Here is a 20,985-nt window from a genome sequence, read left to right as displayed (position 1 = left end):
ATACTCCATAATATATTATAAATTACCATATGCATTATATAGTAATATGTTATATATTATTAAATATGTTATATATATATACTAAGAAGTTATAAGCATGTCCAAAGCTTGCTTGTGGTCTAGTAAATTTTTTTCTCTTAAAGGCCAGTGACCTACGGTAAGTAATAAATAACCCATTTTAATTATACTAAAGTTGATTTTTAAAAGCAACACATCTTCAAAGAATAAAAAAATTCTACTCTAGCTTTGTAAAGGATAGGGAATAAAAATTTCCATTTTATAAATATAATAAAACATATATGTAATAGAGCATGTTTTATATATAATAAGATATAGAATACTAATCTACAATAAAATATAATTAAAAGGTCAAATGAATGTTTTAACTCCATACTATCAGCATTTTAAAAAGGAAAAGTGGAGAAAGGAGAGAAAATATTGTAAAGGAGAAAAAAAAACATAGAGAAAAGAGTCAGGGACAGACAGAAAGTGTCAAGATGGAAAGGATGCAGAACAATACAGAGAGATGAGATCAGACAAGAGTTATGTACAAAGAGAATGCAGAGTGAAAAGCACAGAAACGCGCCCTCAGAGACACACAGGAAGTAAAAAATGGTGAGAGAAAGGGGTTTATTTTCAAGGAATTCTATCTCTGTCTTAAGACTTTAAAAGAGCACGTTGCCAAATAATTTTAAACTTTAGTGTTTTTTGAACTATAGACTTATGGGGTTTTATTTACATATCATTTAATGCAATGCTCATTTAGGGAATGCTTAACACAGGCTATCTTACTAAATAGTGATACTGCCCTAAGGGTTGATATCAGCCCCAAGGCTGAAGCTGGTCTGCAGTTTCCCACCACCCACCACATAGTCGGAGGGGCAGATTTCACACACAGAATGAGTTCCCTCTGTGATTTGCCTCTCCATCATCCTTCTTTTGTTTGCCACCCCCATATTTTTAGAAAAAGATAATCACATTTAGCAGTTTCCCCCCATCATCTACCTTGACAGAAAATGGAATCCCAGGCTTCACAAAAAGAGGAGTAGCAACCAAATTCAGTTTGTAGGGAGAAAGGACATATTTGATGCCAGGAATTTCTGCTTCTTCAGAAAATCCACCTAAAGAAATGACAAGGATTATGTTGACCTTTATTAGGAGTGTACTGATCTGTGTGGGGAGCTATTTTGTGTTCATATGTCTCCACAGACCTACTCATTCATTCATTCACTCCATTCCTGCACTCATTCATTTACCAACAGCAAGTAGGATATGGGTCTTGGTTCAGAGGGGCAGTGCAGAGAAGAGTCTAAACTCTTCTCAGGAGTTTCCAAAACCTTACACAAGGCTTGTGGGCAGAGGTGGTCCTTGTGGAAGTAGAGCAATAGGATTGGACTGAGGAAGAATTCAAGGAAGGGACACCACTTTTCACCAGTGGCCTGAGTTTCAGTTAAATATGTATAAGGCATTAAGGAGAGAAGAAAGGGTAGGCCAGAGACTAAGCCTTACAGGGCATTCACCTTTAGAGAGCAGGGATATGGAGAGAAGTGGAGAAGACATAAAAGGAGAGCTTGAGGTAGAGAGAGCCCAGAGGGTCTACTAGCAAGACCCCAATAGTGTTTGTTACCCATTAGCTAAAACTTAAGCTAAACTATTAAGAATGATATACAAAGTTCTAGTATCCCCAAACTCCTTTCCAGTATTACATCCCTAATACCCCTACATATATATCCTATACTTCAGTGAAAGGAATAATCTGCTACTCTCATAGATCAAGTTTCACCTCCCACTCTTGGTATGTTCACTCTGTGAAGGGTGCCCCACTTCATCCTGGCTGCTATCCCTGCCTCAAAACCCTACTTATCTTTCACAACAAGACCAATCATCTTCAGGACACCGTTCTTGGTTGCTCAACAATCACCTAGGAGCTCATCTTCTTCTGAAGGTCAGTAGCATTAAGCACTTTTCTTAGAACACATATGGAATTCCTTCTTGTTCAGAGTTCTTTGTTTACTTGTCTTATAGATGCTTGTTTGTAAGCCACTTGAGTACTGGGATTACGCATCATTAATATTTGTAAGCCTGCATATTTAGCAGCACTCTTTGCATATCTAATAAATACTGCTTAAGATGAATTTGTTTGTAATAAATTGAGAAAAATAAAAGTAAGAAAGAAACATTAAAACAATGTCAAAAACACAGCCAGGGCAGGGAGTATAAAGTCATCATCATTCTCCCACATCTATTGAGCATCAGATGCATACAAAGTGCTTAATAACTCTATAATTACCTCAATTCTTCATTCTGCTACCCAGAAGGAAAATTTAAAGAGGTGGAAGGGGACTTAGGAATAATTTGGTCTAACAGTCATTTTATTGAAAAAAAAAGTGGCCTCAGTGTGATTAAATTATTTGTTCAAGGTTGGTTGGGGATTCAATATAGACCTGAAAATATAAGTTACATTAATAGTCAAGACATATCAGAAGTAAGACAAAGTAGCCCAACTTGGAGTAATAATTAATAACTATTAAAACCATTGGAGTGAGGATTAAGAGTACTAGACAAGGTGCTAAGAATGCTAAGAAAGAAGTAGGTGGAGAAAAGAAGGAGGAGGAGGAGGAGGGGAAGGAGGAGGAGGGGGAGAGGAAGAGGGAGGAGGGGGAGGACAAAAAGGAGGAGGAGGAGGGGAAGGGGGAGGACAAGGAGGAGGAGGAAGAAGAGGTGCTGTTTTAAGTGCTTTGCATATGCTGACTCTTTGATCCTCACCATAACCCTATGAGGGATATACTACTATTGGATCTATTTTAGAAACATTACCTCCAATTTTAAATAGAATTACTGACTATTACAGAAGAAAAGGGCTTTAGGATGCACTTTGTTCAACTCCATCATTGTACAGCTAAGGGGACAAAAACAACGATAGTAGTAATAACTTTCATTTGCATGGTAATTTATCAAATGTTTTTACACACATAATCTCTTTGATTTTCATTCTTACTGGGTGAGAAAATCGGGGTGCCAGATGTTCACGCCAGATAAGTTGCAGACCCACTTGGAATACCAAATGGGCAGGTGTTATCCCATTCTTGCCAGTGAGGCAATAGAGACCCAGTGACTAGGGGGGTGGCAGAGCTATACTCTAATCCAAGTTTTTAATGATGTAAAAAATAAAACAACTATAAAAGGAAGTAAACTGTGAAAGAACTGTAGAAATTATTTATACCTTGAAAATGCTGTCTAAATATTTCCCAAGAGAAAGTTTAAAAAAAAAAACCAAACTCACCTGTAGACTCTATGACTGTCACACCAATATAAAGGTACTTGTTGTTTAAATCTTCTAGACTACCATAGGACAATTCTTTAATTGCTGTTTCAGAGTCAAATGTGACTCGAGCAATTCCATTTATCAACTGTTTAAAGGGGGAAAATGAAAGAGTTATTTCACAGAAGAATTTATAAGGAAAAAATGAACAAAATGTGCCTTTACTAGCCTCTCAATTGAAGACAAATGTCAGAGGAATGCTTTATTGTCACCACTAAAGTGAGTAAATGAGTCCACAGTTAAGCCCAGAATGTTATTTTCTAATCTATTTCTTTAGAATTTTGACATGGAAGCATCTTAAATATCATTTGATTCCACAGGCCTTTTTTGTACTAGCTGGCAAAGATGACTTCTTCCAATCACTGAGTCATCATCTTTCTAGACCTCTCAGCTTACTTTTGCTCTTAACTGAGAGTTTATGGGGTTTTATGATATTTACTTTGTACTTTGTACTTTGCTGCTTACATATCGAAACGCTAATTTTAAAACACACAATGGGTAATGGGATATGGGGTTTAGTCACATGATATTATTTAATTATTAACCACAACAGTAAAATAGATTTTGCCTTCTTTTTTCTTCTGAAATTGAGTGTTATGAGGCCAGGGATTTTGTCTTATGTAGCTTTAAATCTCAGTGTCTAGCATAGAATCTTGCATTAAAAAGAGGCATTTAATTTATATCTTAAAGAAATAAAACTGTATTTTGAAAGAACAAAGGCTAAATTACTGATGATACAAACTATGTGAATATGCAGCAGTGAGCAAAATGACATGAACCCTTACCATCCACAGTATAATGTAAAGAACACTGAACTAGAGAAAAGGGGACCAGGGCTCTACTCCGAGCTCCAGCAACCACTAGCCCTTGACCATGGACCAATAACTTCCCAGTGAGTTCATTCATTCACTTATAAATTTTTATAGAGCACCTACGTTTTGCCAGGAACCAGGCTGGCTCTGGGCATACAATGGGAATGATTCAGACCCCCAAAGAGTTTTGTGTAGAGAATGATAGAGAAGTAAATAAACCATACAATAAGAAGGGTTTCTCAGCACTATTGACCTCATTTGGACAGGATAATTCTTTGTTGTGGGGCACTGTCCTGAAGGAGTTTCACAGCATCCCTGGCCTCTACCCACTAAGTGCCCGTATAATCCTCTTCCCCAGTGTGACAACCACAAATGTCTCTGGACATTACCAAATGTCCCCTTGGGGGTAAAAATCATCCCTGGTTGAGAACCACTGCAATAAAGTGTGAAACATGCTCCACTGAGAGCGACTCAAGGCCTGAGGGAGTAGAAAGTGTGTCCACATTGAGACAAAGAATGAGAAGGAATTAGCTGGGCAAAGAAGAGGCAGGAGGGAACAAAGGGAAAGAGCATTCCCAAGCAGAAGGAGCAGCTCTGCAAAGACCTGGAGGCAAGAGAGACTAGGGTAATTTTGAGAAACTGAAGTGACCAGTGCAAGGGAGAAGAAAGGGAGAGATGGGCTGGTGAGGGGAGCTGATGCCAAGGAAAGTGAACTTTATCGTAAGGATAGTGAGAAACCAACGGAGGATTTTAAGTTTCAATTTCCACACCTATATAAAATGAGAGATTGGACTAGATGATTTTTAAGTCACTTTCCATCTCTAGCATTCATGACGGATCTTTAGGTACAAGTGAATCTCTTACCACTGTGCTTTGCATTGCTTTTTGCATCATTTCTTTTTTATTATCTTTTAAGTCTTCTCTTATTCCAAAAGAGATATAAACGTCAGCCTCGTTGATGACTTTATTATAAAAATATCTGTCAAACAATCATACCATAAAATTGTTTTGCTAACAGGGTTACAATAATAAAATCTGGATAAAATATAACAATTCAAAATTACATAAAGCACTTGATATACTTTAAAATGCCTTCCATCCATGGTTATATTTCATCCTCATAAAGCTACAATAATAAAGCCAAAGTACAGATTTTTATTACTATGTGCTAGATGAAAAAAACTGACCTTGAGGAGGTCAAAAGAGTCAGGTCTGGGGCCCTTTCTTACAGGACACATCACTTCCTCAATGATTTTGATACCAGTGGAGAGATGCTCTTTATCTTCTTTTATGTCTTTAAAAGCAGCATGTCCGATCTCAGAGTTATATGTTCTTTTTAAAAATTCTAACTGCATACTTCCTTTTTTAGTTTAGAATTAAAGTAATAATAAAGAAAACTTTCTGCACAGCAAATACTATAGCAAGAGCTAACTTTCCTTATTCACAGTTTGAACAAAAAAATAAGTCTCTCCATTAAAAGAAGTCAATTTCTACAATTCCCTGTCAAGTGAGCCTTTTATGCTGGTTTAGATTAAGGGACAAACACTCTATTTGAGGAATAAATGCTAGTAAGAGAGGCAGTATAGGGTAGCATTTGAGGGCATGTATTCTGGAATGAGACAGGCCAAGTGACTTACTAGTTGTATGATCTTGGGCAAATTACTTAACATTTATGTACCTCCATTTTTGCATTTGTAATGTGGGGATAGTAACAGTATCTACCTCATAGAGTTTTCATAAAGCTTAAATGAGGTAATATGTACAGAGTGCTTTCAAAAGTGCTTGACACATATAGTTATATAAATCGGTTAATGTTATTAATCATCATTTTTAAATGACCTAAGCTTTTGTGGTAGATTGCTTGCAAAAATAACCCCAATTCTCCACCTCTCCATGTATCCACCACTTTTGCAGCTCCTTGGGTGTGAAGGGAGTCTATTTCCTTTGCGCTGGACTTGTAATTTGCTTTGGTCAAAAGAATGTGTTGGAAGTGATGGTGTGCCAGTCCCAAAGTGTAAACCTCAAGACGACTTTCATGCTCCCATTTTCTCTCTTTGAGCATTGCTGCTGCTACAGGCTAGCCAGTCGGTTGATGAGAAACACACATGGTCCAATCATCCTTGTAGCTTCAGTCAACTGCTAGCCAGCTGCCAGGCATGTGAGTAAGACCTCCCTAAACCAGCTGGCCCCCAGCTGACCTGCCAACTGACTGCAGGCACATGGGCGAGCCCCACTGACGTCGGCCTGGTCCAGATCAGCAGAACTGCCCAGCTGACTCGTAAATGGCTATGGTTTTAAGGCATTGGATCTTAGAGTAGTTATGCAGCATTAGCTGGCTGATTCAGCCATTAAAAATGACAAGAAGTGAAGGTTTCATATCTCAGTCCCAATATCCTAAGTCATGCTGGTTCCTAAACATACACATTGAACTTAAATCTTTAGGATTTCCCCCCCACCTCTGGTGAATAACCAACAAAGCTAAAATCAGAATCAGCTAAAATCAGTATGAGCTAATAAACTATAGGCATGGTGTCTTCTCAATCAGTCGGTTTCAAAGTAATGGAAGACATTGCCACTAAATCACAGATCTCAGCGATATATAAATCTATCAACTCAACACACTGTACACCTTAAACTTGCACAATGTTATATGTCAATTATATCTCAATAAAACTGGAAAAAGATCACACATCTCACTCTGGGCAACTGTCACCAGAGTTGGAACTCAGTTCAGCTAGATAATCTGAAAAAAAAAAAAAAAAACTTTCTTACCTTGCTTTTATAGTAATTTCAAAATTATTAAAGTCCTTATAACCAATGAAATTATTTTCTGTTTCTATTGAGATAGAAAAGTGTGGCAACACTGAAAATAAAAACAAAGAGGCAACATTACCATTTAATTTAGAGTAGTCTTTAAATCATAGCAACCAACTGTATTTCTGGATTAGTTGGATAAGCTGTTACATCAGCACAACATCCACTTTGTCATCATTATCATCAACAACAACACTATCTTTGGGGAGCCTCCCATTCTACCAATCAGAGGTCAATCCATCCTCTATGTACTGGAAGCACTTCACTTATACTTTGATTTCAGCACTTATTATAGGCAATCGATTATTTCCTCCACTAGAGTATTGGCTCCTTGAAACAAAAAAGACTATTCTCTCTTTATCTTTGTATGTCTCCCCCCTCATCCTTCTCATGAATCGCAAATATAGTATGTGCTCAACAAATGTTTATTACATTCAAAATGGAAAAAGAAATTTCTTGCTTGTTTAATATTTCCTTTTTTTAATCTAGTAGAAAAATCCATCCAGTCTCCAAATTCCAACATAAAACTCTCACTTTAGTCAAGAAGAGAGAGCTTACAATTAGCTACAAGAAAGAACCTTCATAAAAAATTTAAAATTAGGGCAGAAAGGAAGGAGGGTTTTTTCCTCTCTTTGGTATCTTGATTGCCCAAGAGAAAACAATTTCATCTGTCAAAATGCCACTGTCTTCTCTTTATACTAACTCAGACTGTGTACTGAGGCTTACAGATTCTAATTCTATTAACCTGCACAACAGTTAGTAGAGAACTGGGTGATTGTATGACCTTGATATTGTAGACAAAGACTGACAGAGGAGAGTAAGTGAGATAGTTGGCTTCAGATATGGCTTATGTGTTTTCTAGATGGTGAAAAACAGAAGAAAAAGAGCAATGCAATTTGTTGCTCTGGGCTGCATTCCTATGTTATTAAAGATCAAGGCAGATGTGTTCTCCCCAGGATATGAAGTAGGGAAAATATTTCATCCTTTCATCCAGTACCTAGGTGCCATGTAGCCTGCATACTCCTGCCAACAGTGATATACCAATGAAAAGGACACAAACCCTGCCCTTAATGAGCTCACAGTCAAGCAGGGAAGACAGGCATAAGCAAAGAATTACACAAACACCTAAATGACAGATGACAGTTATGAAAACTGATATAAATAAGTACAGGGAATCCTTCCCAGGAAAAAGAATTTAGGGAAAACTTCACTGAATAAATGGCTTTTCAACTGAGACTTGAAAGGTGAGTAGGAGTTGGCTAGGCAAGAGGGAGAGGGAGGGTGTTGCAGGCAGATGGAACATCAAATGCAAAGTCACCATTCCTGGAGTGGTATAAATGAGGCTGAAAAGGAGGTGGGAATGAGGAGATACTGGGGACTTTTCAATAGAGAAATAACATGACAAAGTTTGCATTTCAAAGTTATTTTGGCTAATACCAAGAGAGAATATCTTTGAAGCAGAGATAGCAATTAGTGGGGGTTGCAGTAGACCAGGAGGGAGCCTGGTGGTAAAATCAATGGGTGGCTGCAGATAATAAGAGGTGGATGAATTTTTAGATATCTACAAGAAGCAGCAAAAACACTTGGAGGAAGGGGGATCAGTCAGGATTATATGTTATTTAGAGCCTATAATCTTTAAAGTTGAGTTTCATTATAATAAATTTGCTTTGTCACCGTTTGCTAATTGTTAAAATTCGTGTTGTTTATTTGCCACATTATTATGAGTCTCCTGGGGAATAAAAAAACGACTTCAAGAAAAAGAAAGTTAAATTTGATATCAGAGCACACAAATACTCTAGTAAACAACAAGAAATGGAAAGGTTAAGCTGTTTATATGTTAATTATTAGTCCATTAATATGATTGATTTCAAAATAAGAATATCTTAAATTTTTGGATCAATGTATTAGGAATTTGTGAGCTAGAAGGAAAATAGCACTGGACTAGGGGTAAGGAAATCCAAATGTTCTTCTTCTGTCACTAACTGGTTGTAATGAATTGAGTAAATCATCTATTAGTCTTACCAGGTTCTGTTCACCTCAACTCTGATTGTTTAAGTTTCTCCTAAAATCATAATTCTGGAAAGGACCTTAACTAGTCAAGTTCCTCAGGCGACTACGTCTCTTGAGGCTCTATAAAGAGGAAGACAAGTCCAGAGAGACTGGTGTGCTTGTTCAGGGTTACCAAGGGCAGCTAGAACTAGAGCCTAGGCATTTGGACAACTCTTCCCACCCCCTTGAGCAGTACTTCTAACCATACCAGCAAGTGGCCTCATCTTCATCTGGGAGTGATTTTGCATTAAGTTCATTCATGAAAAGAATTATTGCAAAAATACTAACTCTTTATAGGTAAACTTTTAATTGTAAGAAATTACCATATTCTTTAATTTCAAAATATGCAGTTCCAGTTGTTGAAAAGTCTTCTTTATATTTAGCTCGAATTGTCCATACACCGTATCTATGGAAGCAAAATATTTATAATTACAGAAGTCATCAAATGTTTTTAATTCACCCAAAGAAAATCTAATCAATTACCATTTTAAAGAGGGAGAGGTAAGTAAAGATGTATATAGCCTACGTACTTTATTTCGACGACAGATTTTAAAGCAATAAACAGAAATAACTGAGCATTTTCAAGATAATAGAAATTATTTAGTAATTAGTTTTCATACATTGTGATTTTTTCAGGTATTTTTATCTCAATATAATAGCTTTGATTTGAAGAGCTTATGATACTTGAAAATTTACTAATCCTGGACATAACATAATAACATAATACTAAAATCCACCCTGTAGTAGAAAATCTGTAACAATGTCTCTAGAAACATATAATACAGGTCAAGCCCATCCAGATGATAAAATTCACACTTCGCATAAATGAAATTTTAGTTGGGGACAAAATATGGTTTGTTTAAAGAGGAAAATGATCTGAGTTTAACAACCTTCATTCAAAAATATTGACTGAGAACTGGATTAAGCACTGGAGATAAAAAATGAATAAGATAGAAGAGATCCTGTCTTCCCAGAGTTACTAGTCCATGGGAGTCCAAATTCCCACTTTTATGTTTAGTAGCAGATTGGACTTGAGCAAATTACTTAGATTCATTTGTGAAATGGGAAAAATAAAATCTATCTTGCACACTGGTTATGCAATCAATAAAGTTTAATATTATGGTTATCATCATCATTTACACAAAGAACATTTATCAAGTGCCTGTTATGTTGAGGTGCTAGTGATTCAAAAGTGACCAATATGGACAAGACTCCTGTCCTCAAGGAGTTTACAGTCTAGTGGGGAATAAAAGGCTAGTAAATTAATAAATAATTACTTACAAAACTGAGATAAGTGCCATGAAGAAAATAAACAAGAGAGTAAAAGGAAAAGAGAGACTACATTAGATCATGCATCCAGGGATAGCCTCTTTGAAAAGGGAGCATTTACCCTGTGTCCTAAAGAATGAAAGGAAGCCAGCCTTGTAAAGAGCAAGGTGAAGTACATTCTAAGCAGAGGGGACAACATGTGCAAATGTACTGGGGTAAGACAATACTGGTCATGGCTGACATAACCTGTCATGGAGCAAATGACAGAAGATGAAGTTGGAGAAATGATAATAATTATAAAATAATTGGATAAATTCTGTGCTATGGAGCGTGTAATATTTTCAAGGAAGTACAAAATTTAAAAATTATCCAAATTATTTAAATCCCCCAATTTCATCCAAATTTCTAGAAAATCTTCATTACAGTGAATTAACTGCAAACTCGATTCTAGAGGGCAGACAAAAATGACCATAAAAAGATTTTGCTTTAAAGTGATATTGTAGTCATTTTATAGGTGCACTTATCTTATTTGTCCTCCTCTAAGTTCCTTGCAGACAGGGACTATGGATTCTTTATTTCTGTTTTGAATTTCTCATTCCCGTTGTACTTTGTATATACCAGGAATGTGTTCACTAAATTTTTTTCACATTGGGTTCTGTTCTTTCCTTTAGCATGTGGCCAAATGGAGGAAATTAATAACACCCTCCCTCTTGAAATCTGTCTTCTGGTATTCTGTGCAGTAAAGACTACAGGGGACCAATATTTTTATAACTCTCAGAGCTAGGCATGGGATAATACCAGCCTTTTAGACTGATAGTCTATTAGATTCCTTGAAGGGTGGAGGGTTGACGGTTTTGATGGGAAGAAAAGAAAAAAAAAGGCCTGGGGACTGTTTTTTGCCTCTTCCAAATTTTAATTTCTATACGTAAAGAGGATTGGTAAGAAGTATTGGGAGTGGTTTGTTTGTTTTGCCAGAACCTGAGCCTAGCTTCTAATTAGACTTGAAAAGAGTTTGTATATCCTCATTTCCTTCACACCTACTCTTTGTTAACACTAGGTGGCTCCATTTGACTGGCTATCTACCTCACAACCAAAAGTTCCAGATGTGTTTTTAGAGAAAACTTTATTAACAAATACTTTAAAATACTTAGGATTAGATGGAATCTTGAAGTCAGGAAAAGAGACAATTCCAGTATAATCATTTTCTTCTACCATGTCAACTTCTGATCCTTCAGGATCCTTTGAATAAAAACAAACAACTTCAAATCACATAAATCACATTTTAAAAATTAACTGATTATATTGTCTTTTTTTTTTTTTTTTTTTGCGGTATACGGGCCTCTCACTGCTGTGGCCTCTCCCGTTGCGGAGCACAGGCTCCGGACGCGCAGGCTCAGCGGCCATGGCTCACGGGCCCAGCCGCTCGGCGGCATGTGGGATCTTCCCGGACTGGGGCACAAACCCATGTTCCCTGAATCGGCAGGCGGACTCTCAACTACTGTGCCACCAGGGAAGCCCGATTATATTGTCTTCGATCTACAGAAATATTTACTAACAAATATCCATGTCTTCAAATTAAATATGAAGGAGGAAAATCATTTAAATGTTGTGAAATGCAAATATGGTTAATTTAAGCCACTTCCCTCCCTCTTTTTGGACCCTCTTCCATCTCCTGCCTCACGGGAGTGGGGGAAGTAAATCAGTGTCCAGGGTATCCTAGTCTCAGTTATCTAGAAGACATTCAACTCCCTATTGTACGACTAAAAAAAAAAAAGTATGACAAAAACTGATGTTATAATGAATGAAATATGAACTTACATGCTTTACAGATACCTGAATCTAAATTTTGTATGTGTTCATCTGAAGCTTTCCAAAGCAAATATGCTATAAAGTGCATTTATTAGCTAGACGTTTTGTAAGTTTGCAGTCTATGTCAATAGTTATCCACCACAATCTTGGAACACTCTGGATGCTTCTCAAGTAATTCATTATAAAATAGTCAGATGTTAAAGTTTGTGAAAGTTTTATGATTTTTGTAAGTTATGAAGGATTCAAGGTTATTCCGATACAATCCTCTTTTTCATTTGTGCTCTGTTAAGGTTTTCGGGGTTTTGGTTATTTGAGTAGGAGGAAAGGTACTGCAACCTATAGTGAAGGACCAATTACTAGTACACCTACTGTTAATAGGTGAGCAGTTATCTCCCCACAAAAATTTGTAGGGTTGTGACACGAACTGGGAAGACCATGGTAGTTTATTTCACATGTGCATATCATCTGTTACATATGTCATGGCTGATGAAAAGCTGATAACAGCTGATCTTTATCTCATGGGTTAGCACTATTTTTCATGTGTTAATATGTTAGTTACTAAAGCCTAAACTGCTCAAGTGTACTGTACAAATAAAAAATCTCAGACATAATAGGCATTCACCTAATTCTTAGTGATTGATCAGTGTTCTTCAAGAAATAAATCATGAAGGATATATTTAAATGATTTAGTTCAAAACATAACTTGTTGAGATTTCATTTTCATGAGGTTTTTACATATTGTAGAGGTATAAACCTATAATTTTATACTCACAGAAGGTGTTCAATAACCATTTCCTGAACACTGAATGAGTTAGTATGGTGTGAAGGCAGGATTATGGAACAGAGTATCTCATCCAAATAAATAACATACTTACTATGAAAGTTAAGACAGTTTCTCTTTTGGCTGGCTTCAAGTCATCATTCAGTGAATAAACTCTAACCTTTACTGTAAGAATAATTGATATCATCAAAAACTTTGCTAAGCACAGTATTTTGATTTTTTACAATAATCACCCTTAAAAGAGATGAGCTTCATTTTAAAAATTCAATACACAGTCATACATGAAAATCCATATTTAAAAGAAAGAAAAGTTAGTTTGTAGACATATATATTACGTTTCAATGATTTTTTTCTTTTAAAGAGAATCCTTTTGGATTCCTTTAAAGAGCTACTTTCTAGTGAATTTAAAGTACAGTTCACTTTATTAAAATATATTTACATACATCTTTTTGGGAACAAATATATAGTACAAAATTAGTTATATCTGTAATTAGGCCACTGTTTATAAAGAATTTCATAGTAGGGACTTCCCTGGTGGTCCAGCAGATAAGACTCTGCGCTCCCAATGCAGGGGACATGGGTTTGATCCCTGGTCAGGGAACTAAGATCCCACATCCTGCATACCTCACAGCACAGACAAAAAAAATTAAAAAAAGAATTTCATAGTAGCAAAAGAGTGATGTCTACCATATGGTTATATGGGAGTATAATAAATTGTCTCATATTAAAGTTGAAGATTTTAATGGAAAATTAAGTAGTTTGTTTCAGACATTATACACTCTTACAACAAGGCCCCAAATTGTCTTATTGTTACTAAAGATAGCACTGAATTCTATGGTTTTGTTATATTTATTGAGGCAGATCCTACAATTGTTCTCTCATTGTTAAAAGAATAATGGCAGGGGCTCAATAACAATTAGTTCTCTTCCACTTCTTTCTGTCAGTTAATAGATCCCCACCTTTTAAACAAAAGCATCTACTTAGCTTTTAACTCATAGCTGCTTGAGACATGCTGATCTAGTTCCTTCCAATGACATATTATAATTTCTCTAGGGTTTTACTGATGCTCAAATCATTTCATGGCCAAAACTTTAACCACAAAATAAAATTGAGCCGATGCCATAAACCTTTCAAAGGGTCGGTATTATGCAAAGCTCTACACAAGAAGCCACGTGTTAAGCGCTCTAAAATTGGTTTCACTATACCATAAGATCAAAGCAAAATGCTCAGTAAATCCCTCCACTCTGCTGTCCCCTCACCCCTGTCTCCCTCCTCAAGTCTTCCCTCCTGCTTTATGAACATACCTGGTTCAGGCCTGAGCATCACTGGGATGCTGCCAGAGGCAGTATGCCAAAAAAGTTAAGAGCTCAGGCCCTCGAGTTCAAAACTTGGGTTTCACTCCTGCCTCTGCCACTTTCTAATGTGACCCAGAGCAGGATACCTAATCCCTCTACACCTTAGTTCCTGCATCTGTAAAATAGGACTGCTAGTATCTGCTTCATAGTATGTGAGCCTAAATGAGACAAAGCTTTTGCATAACCCGGCACATAATAATTAATCAATAAATGTTTATTATTTTTATTTTATATTACTTCTACGGCTACTACTTGTCCACTTTCTAACCCATTTTGTGTTAGGTTAGAAAATTAATCTTGTCTTCATAGCAATGGTGTATCAAAGGCAAGATCAATAATTTTTTTTGTACCAAAGATATAGCTTATTAATTTAAAAATATATATTGAATGCCTTCTATGTGCAGACACTATGCTAGGCACAGTGATATGGTGGTGACAAATCAGACATGGGATTCCTCTAATGGAGTGGAGGAGAGAGGCAAACACAAGATGACACAAGTAAATGTAAAATTCCAGGGGTAGGAAGTGCTATAAAAGACACTCCATAGGGCTTCCCTGGTGGCGCAGTGGTTGAGAGTCTGCCTGCCGACACAGGAGACGCGGGTTCGTGCCCCGGTCCGGGAAGATCCCACATGCCGCGGAGTGGCTGGGCCCGTGAGCCATGGCCGCTGGGCCTGCGCGTCCGGAGCCTGTGCTCCGCAATGGGAGAGGCCGCAGCAGTGAGAGGCCCGCGTACTGCAAAAAGAAAAAAGACACTCCCTGGCTTTCTGAGTGTGGAAGAGGGAGCTTTGAAGCAGAGAAGGCTGCCCTTTATGGGATGGCACGTAAGGGTTGAGTAGGAGTTAAGAAGGCAAGGAAGGGGCATAAATATACCAGGAAGAGGTACACAAGCTTTACTGTGGATGGGAAAATGGTGTGAGAAAGCAACTGAAAAGAGGTCAGCTTGGCTGGTGTCCACCGATGAAGGGGAACATGGTGGGTGACAAGGTTGGAGGAGAAGGCAGGACACAGGCTGTGTGAAATTGAAGGATTTTGGTCAATACTCTGAAGGCCTTTGTCCTATAAAGCCTTGAAGATTTAAGCCTCTATCTTAAAGATGCTTATAAGAAAAATCCCTCAACGATCTTCAGATCAAATGTGTGCATTGGGACATTAGAGCTATAAACAGCAAGACGTAATCAATTTTTAAAAGAATTACTTCTCAATAATTCTTTTTCTTCTGTGTAAATAAGGCTTTACGCTATTCCACAGATTAAATGATAATGGGAAATATTTTCCTAGTGCTTACTCTGTGGTAGGCAGTGTTTGAAGTATTGACACATATGAATTCACTTAACTCTCACAACAACTCTATGAGGTAAGTTCTATTATTATCTCCATTATACAGATGAGGAAAATGGGGCTCAGAAATATTAACTCACACAGGGTCACAGAGCTAATAAGAGCCCAAGCTGGGATTTGAACTTGACAATTTGGCTCCAGAGTCTGCTTTTAACCACTATACTTCACTACTTCTCAGTAATGAGTCAATATTTATTTATTTATTTTAAAAGATTTATTTACTTTTTAAATTTTATTTATTTTGGCTGCGCTGGGTCTTAGTCGTGGCACCCAGGATCTTTGTTGTGGCATGCGGGATCTTTTAGTTGCAGCATGCTAACTCTTAGTTGCGGCATGCATGCAGGATCTTGTTCCCTGACCAGGGATCAAACCCCGGCCCCCTGCATTGGGAGCACAGAGTCTTACCCACTGGACCACCAGGGAAGTCCCAATGAGTCAATATTTAGAGGAGTGGCTTCCCTGGTGGCGCAGTGGCTAAGAATCCGCCTGCCAATGCAGGAGACACTGGTTCGAGCCCTGGTCCAGGAAGATCCCACATGCTGCAGAGCAACTAAGCCTGCGAGCCAGAAATACTGAGCCTGTGTGCCACAACTACGTGCCTAGAGCCCATGCTCTGCAATGAGAAGCCACGGTGCACCGCAACGAAGAGTAGCCCCCACTCGCCAAAACTAGAGAAAGCCCGCGCACAGCAACGAAGACCCAACACAGCCAAAAATAAATAAATAAATATATTAAAAAAAGAAATTTAGAAGAAAGTTCTCTAGTTCTCCTCTATGATTAGAATAGATGAGGATACCACATCTTCTTACGCTAAAGTTCCGACAAAGAAATAACATATGAGGCTGTTCTTAATTTTTTTTTAAGACTTTTTTGATGTGGACCATTTTTAAAGTCTTCATTGAATCTGTTATAATACTGCTTCTGTTTTATGTTTTGGTCTTTTGGCCACGAGGCATGCGGGATCTTAGCTCCCCGACCAGGGATCGAACCCACATCCCCTGCGTTGCAAGGTGGATACTTAACCACTGTACCACCAGGAAAGTCCCAAGGCTGTTCTTAAGGAAAGCCTTGATAGCTAAGAGAGGTCCCAGGCTCCGGGTATCAGACTACTTGTTGGACAAAGATGAGGATGCTAAATAGTAGGTAGTGTCAACAGGACCCAATTAATGAAGCTTCCTCTAACATAGGAGGAACACAAGGGTATGGATATATTTGTTTCTGGGTATGATGTTTAAAAGGGGCCCAAGCTTTATGGGCAGAGACTATCTCCATGTACACCAAGTCATCTTGGAGTCAAGAGAGTACTATTCTGGCTATGATATTCTGTCCAAGCTGAAAGCAATACCCCACCCTCTCTAGGCCTTTCCTTTCTGAGCTGGTCATAACAGGAGCTCCTGCTAAAAAGGTAGTGGTGCAGGCCTGTTCCACCCCATACTATCAACATCAACCAATATGCAGCAGGTATCTACTACCTGAAATGTTTTCAACAAAGCTGGCTGGTCCTGCCTCCCTTCCTCTTTCCTTCACCAATAATGTCATTATTGAAACTCCATAACCTCCCCCTTCCACATATAGTTCTCTCATAATTCCATCTCTGATGTGCTCAAAAGTTAATTCTGGTAACAGGGAGTGATGGAGGAATCGAAGGTTTTGCAGACACATGAACATATGTGGTCAGCATTCACACTTTTCTGTGTTTATTGTTGGTTTCTTGGGAATAAATCCAGTCAATTGTCAATCCCAGAGTTTTAACTGCCTATCCTGCCCTTTCCCCCTCTAACAGATAAACCAAAAATACAAAACAATGTTCTAATAGGAACTTTCTTTAGGCAGATCCCCTTAGAAAATTAATATCCATATATTTCTGTGATTTAGTTTATTTTTTGCTGAAACATCTGATTCTTAGGGTTTGATTTGTTTTCTGAATTTGAGGATTAGCTCCAAAGTAATAGACCTTTTTTTATGATCACTGCTTTATAATAAATTATCTTCTCATTGCCAAAATAATGTTTGCAGTTACATCTTAAACTTGTTTAATAATAAGACCTAACACTACATTTCACAATTCTTAAATAGCTTTTTTTCTACATGGGAATAACTGATGAGGTAGATAATATAATTGTTAATTTTTGCCATTTCCATATGAATTTAAGATTTATATTTAAAATCAAATTTAAAATTAAATTCCGTTTAATTGTTTAACAATTTCTGTATGAATTTAAAATGAAAATGATATTTATAAGTGTAAAAATCACTGGGAATTGAGATTCTTTTGAGCAAGTTGGAAACCTATCTCCACTTAAATTCAAGTTTTAAAAAGCTCTACAGTGATATTGGCCAGTAATTTACTTTTTTTGTGGTATCTTTGTCTGGTTTTGGTATCAGGGTGATGGTGGCCTCATAGAATGAGTTTGGGAGTGTTCACACTACTATAGTTAAAATAGATAACCAACAAGGACCTACTGTATAGCACAGGGCCCTCTGTTCAATATTCTGTCATAACCTCAATGGGAAAAGAATTTGAAAAAGAATAGTTATATGTATACGTATAACTGAATCATTTTGCTGTATACTTGAAACTAACACAACATTGTAAATCAACTATACTCCAGTATAAAATAAAAATTAAAAATAAATAAATAAAAACTCTTCCCCACATCCAAAGTTCAGTTTAAATAAATGCCATCATCATTTACCCAGCTGCTCAAGCTTGGGGAAAAAAACCCAAAAACCTCTACAGTATAGTGTCAATCCCAATCCCACTCCCCCCCAGAGAGAGAAGCATTTTATAATCTACCTGACTGGTGTGGAGTGTAAACAGGTTTGTCTGTATGAATGAAGAGGAATCCATTGTCATAGGTTATTGGCATTTTTTTTGATTTTGAAAAATGCTTTGATACAACATCCAAATACACATGTGAAACTGGGTCTTGTCCTCCAGACAATTGTTTGGGTTGTATCTGTAAAAGACAATGTTGATGGAAAAGAGTATAATAATTTTAAGGATATAAAACATGTTATTTAAAAAGTAGTATAGGAGCCAAAGTAGTAAATAAATTTTGCCCAAAGCCCTTCAATATCAAATGTCATAATCAACATTTAGCTTTAAGCAATTAAAAATTTTTCGGGGGCTTCCCTGGTGACGCAGTGGTTGAGAGTCTGCCTGCCTATGCAGGGGACATGGGTTCGTACCCGGGTCCGGGAAGATCCCACATGCCGCGCAGTGGCTAGGCCAGTGAGCCATGGCCACTGAGCCTGCGTGTCCGGAGCCTACGCGTCCAGAGCCTGTGCTCTGCAATGGGAGAGACCACAACAGTGAGAGGCCCGCGTAACACACACACAAAATATATATATATTTTTGGTTCTGTGCTTCCCAAATTTTACATGCATTTAGTAAAAACTACTACTACAGGAGCTCTCTTAAACTTTCACTTTATCAGCTCGTTGGATTAGCCCATGTTCTCCATCCCCTCAGTTCAACATCCTGACTGATGTTCAGGACACTTTGTATCCTATCTACATCCTTCTGCTTCCACAGGTTGAGCAATGTGCTTTCCAGTTTGTCTATGTAATTGTAATGATCCACTTTACACTGCATGATATGCACATTTAATACACAGAAAGTAACAGAAGAAAGAAAAGTGTTTTGTTTTGTTTTGTTTTTTGCAGTATGCGGGCCTCTCACTGTTGTGGCTTCTCCCGTTGCGGAACACAGGCTCCGGACACGCAGGCCCAGCGGCCATGGCTCACAGGCCCAGCTGCTCCGCCGCATGTGGGATCTTCCCGGACCGGGGCACGAACCCGTGTCCCCTGCATCGGCAGGCGGACTCTCAACCACTGCGCCACCAGGGAAGCCCAGAAAAGTGTTTTTATGAAAACTTCGGCTTTGAAAACATGAGATAAAAGTTAATCACTAAAACAAACCATGTTAAATTAGATATGTGAGAGTACTGTAAAAGTTTGGAAAACGGTAAAAATCTATAAAGATTCTGCACTCAGATTGCTTTGCAAGTATCTAAGTTCTTTCTCTACTTTAAGGAAATAGAAACTGTAGAACAAATGATTCGTTAAAGCTGTGACACATTATAAATAAGAATCTCTGCTCCAACCAGTGGACCCAAGAAAAGACCTGGGCACAACATTTAACGATTAGCAAATAACGATACATTGTAATGTTAAGATAAAGTTAAATGCTTAAGATATGCATCAATTTTATGATTTCCCCACCCTAATTTACTTTTCCAATTAGCCATCTGAGATAGACCTGTTCAGCAGAGCTCTGTGTGATAAGGGAGAGCTGTTCAGTATGGTGCCACCAGTTACCTGTGGCTATCTAAGCACTTGAAAGGTGGCTAGTATGAGTGATTAACTGAATTTTTTATTTTAGTTACATTTGATTGATTTAAATTTAAAGGTAACAGTCACATGTGTGTGGCTAATGGCATCAGATAAGAGTGTCTACTTCTGGGAAATGAATTTTATTTCTTAATAAACCTAAAAAGTAGAAGTTTTTGTTAAGAGGTTAGAGCATTTACCATCAAGAACATTAATCAAAGAATTCCTACATTTGGTTAGAATTTATTTAGATCAGCGTTTCTCAAACCTGAGTAATACACAGATCCCTTTTAAAGGATAAAATGTTTTGGAGGACTCTCAGTGTTGTCTTTTTATTATTTGCAATATAATAAAAACTATTTTTAGTACAATGTTACTTAAATATGTACAAACCTAAAAGTAAGTAAAATATTCTTGTGCTTATGACTCAGTAGTGACTGACATCATCTAATAATCATGCAGTGGTAGAGTGGTATAAATGATCAAATCTCTATGTTATCAATACTCAAACTTGGTACACATTTTACTGAGAATATTCTATATATATAAAGAAACTGAAGGATAAATACATACTGTTAAGAGTGCAGAATTTTGGAATTTATTTACTGTGGATAAAGTAACGTGGCCTGAAGAATAAGTAAATTTTTTGTCAGGATAACTTTTGATAGAGATTGTTGCATCAAATTCTTCAGTGTACCCATAAACTTGAATTACAATATTTTCAGATGCTCCAACACAGAATACTTTTGGTGCTGAAATGACATACCTGTTGAAATAGGAAAAGAGAAGGAACAGTATATTTATATGACATTTTTTGTTATACTTCTGATTTTTTAAAAAATCTCACTTGACAGATTCAATTTAAAATAGGCACATTTGGGGCCTTCCCTGGTGGCGCAGTGTTTAAGAATCCGCCTGCCAGGGCTTCCCTGGTGGTGCAGTGGTTCAGAGTCCACCTGCCGATGCAGGGGACGCGGGTTCGTTCCCCGGTCCGGGAAGATCCCACATGCCGCGGAGCGGCTGGGCCTGTGAGCCATGGCCGTTGAGCCTGCGCGTCCGGAGCCTATGCTCCACAACGGGAGAGGCCACAACAGTGAG

At 37.7% G+C, this 20,985-nt stretch overlaps 1 protein-coding gene across 1 annotated transcript in view; it reads right to left on the bottom strand.

The window, feature by feature from the left end:
- C5 (complement C5) overlaps positions 1-20,985 on the bottom strand; it is an 86,228-nt gene that overhangs the window by 63,155 nt on the left and 2,088 nt on the right. The window contains 9 exon segments of the mRNA XM_007451483.1: positions 1,006-1,121; positions 3,284-3,410; positions 4,999-5,113; positions 6,907-6,997; positions 9,321-9,403; positions 11,414-11,505; positions 12,951-13,021; positions 18,350-18,512; positions 20,461-20,653. Coding sequence (XP_007451545.1) covers positions 1,006-1,121; positions 3,284-3,410; positions 4,999-5,113; positions 6,907-6,997; positions 9,321-9,403; positions 11,414-11,505; positions 12,951-13,021; positions 18,350-18,512; positions 20,461-20,653 — 1,051 coding nt within the window.

This window comes from Lipotes vexillifer, unplaced genomic scaffold (assembly GCF_000442215.2).
Source record: "Lipotes vexillifer unplaced genomic scaffold, Lipotes_vexillifer_v1.1 scaffold588, whole genome shotgun sequence".
In the NCBI taxonomy this organism is placed as follows: Eukaryota; Metazoa; Chordata; class Mammalia; order Artiodactyla; family Lipotidae; genus Lipotes; species Lipotes vexillifer.
Note: the sequence above shows the minus strand (reverse complement) of the source record. Positions and strands in the feature narration are given on the sequence as shown.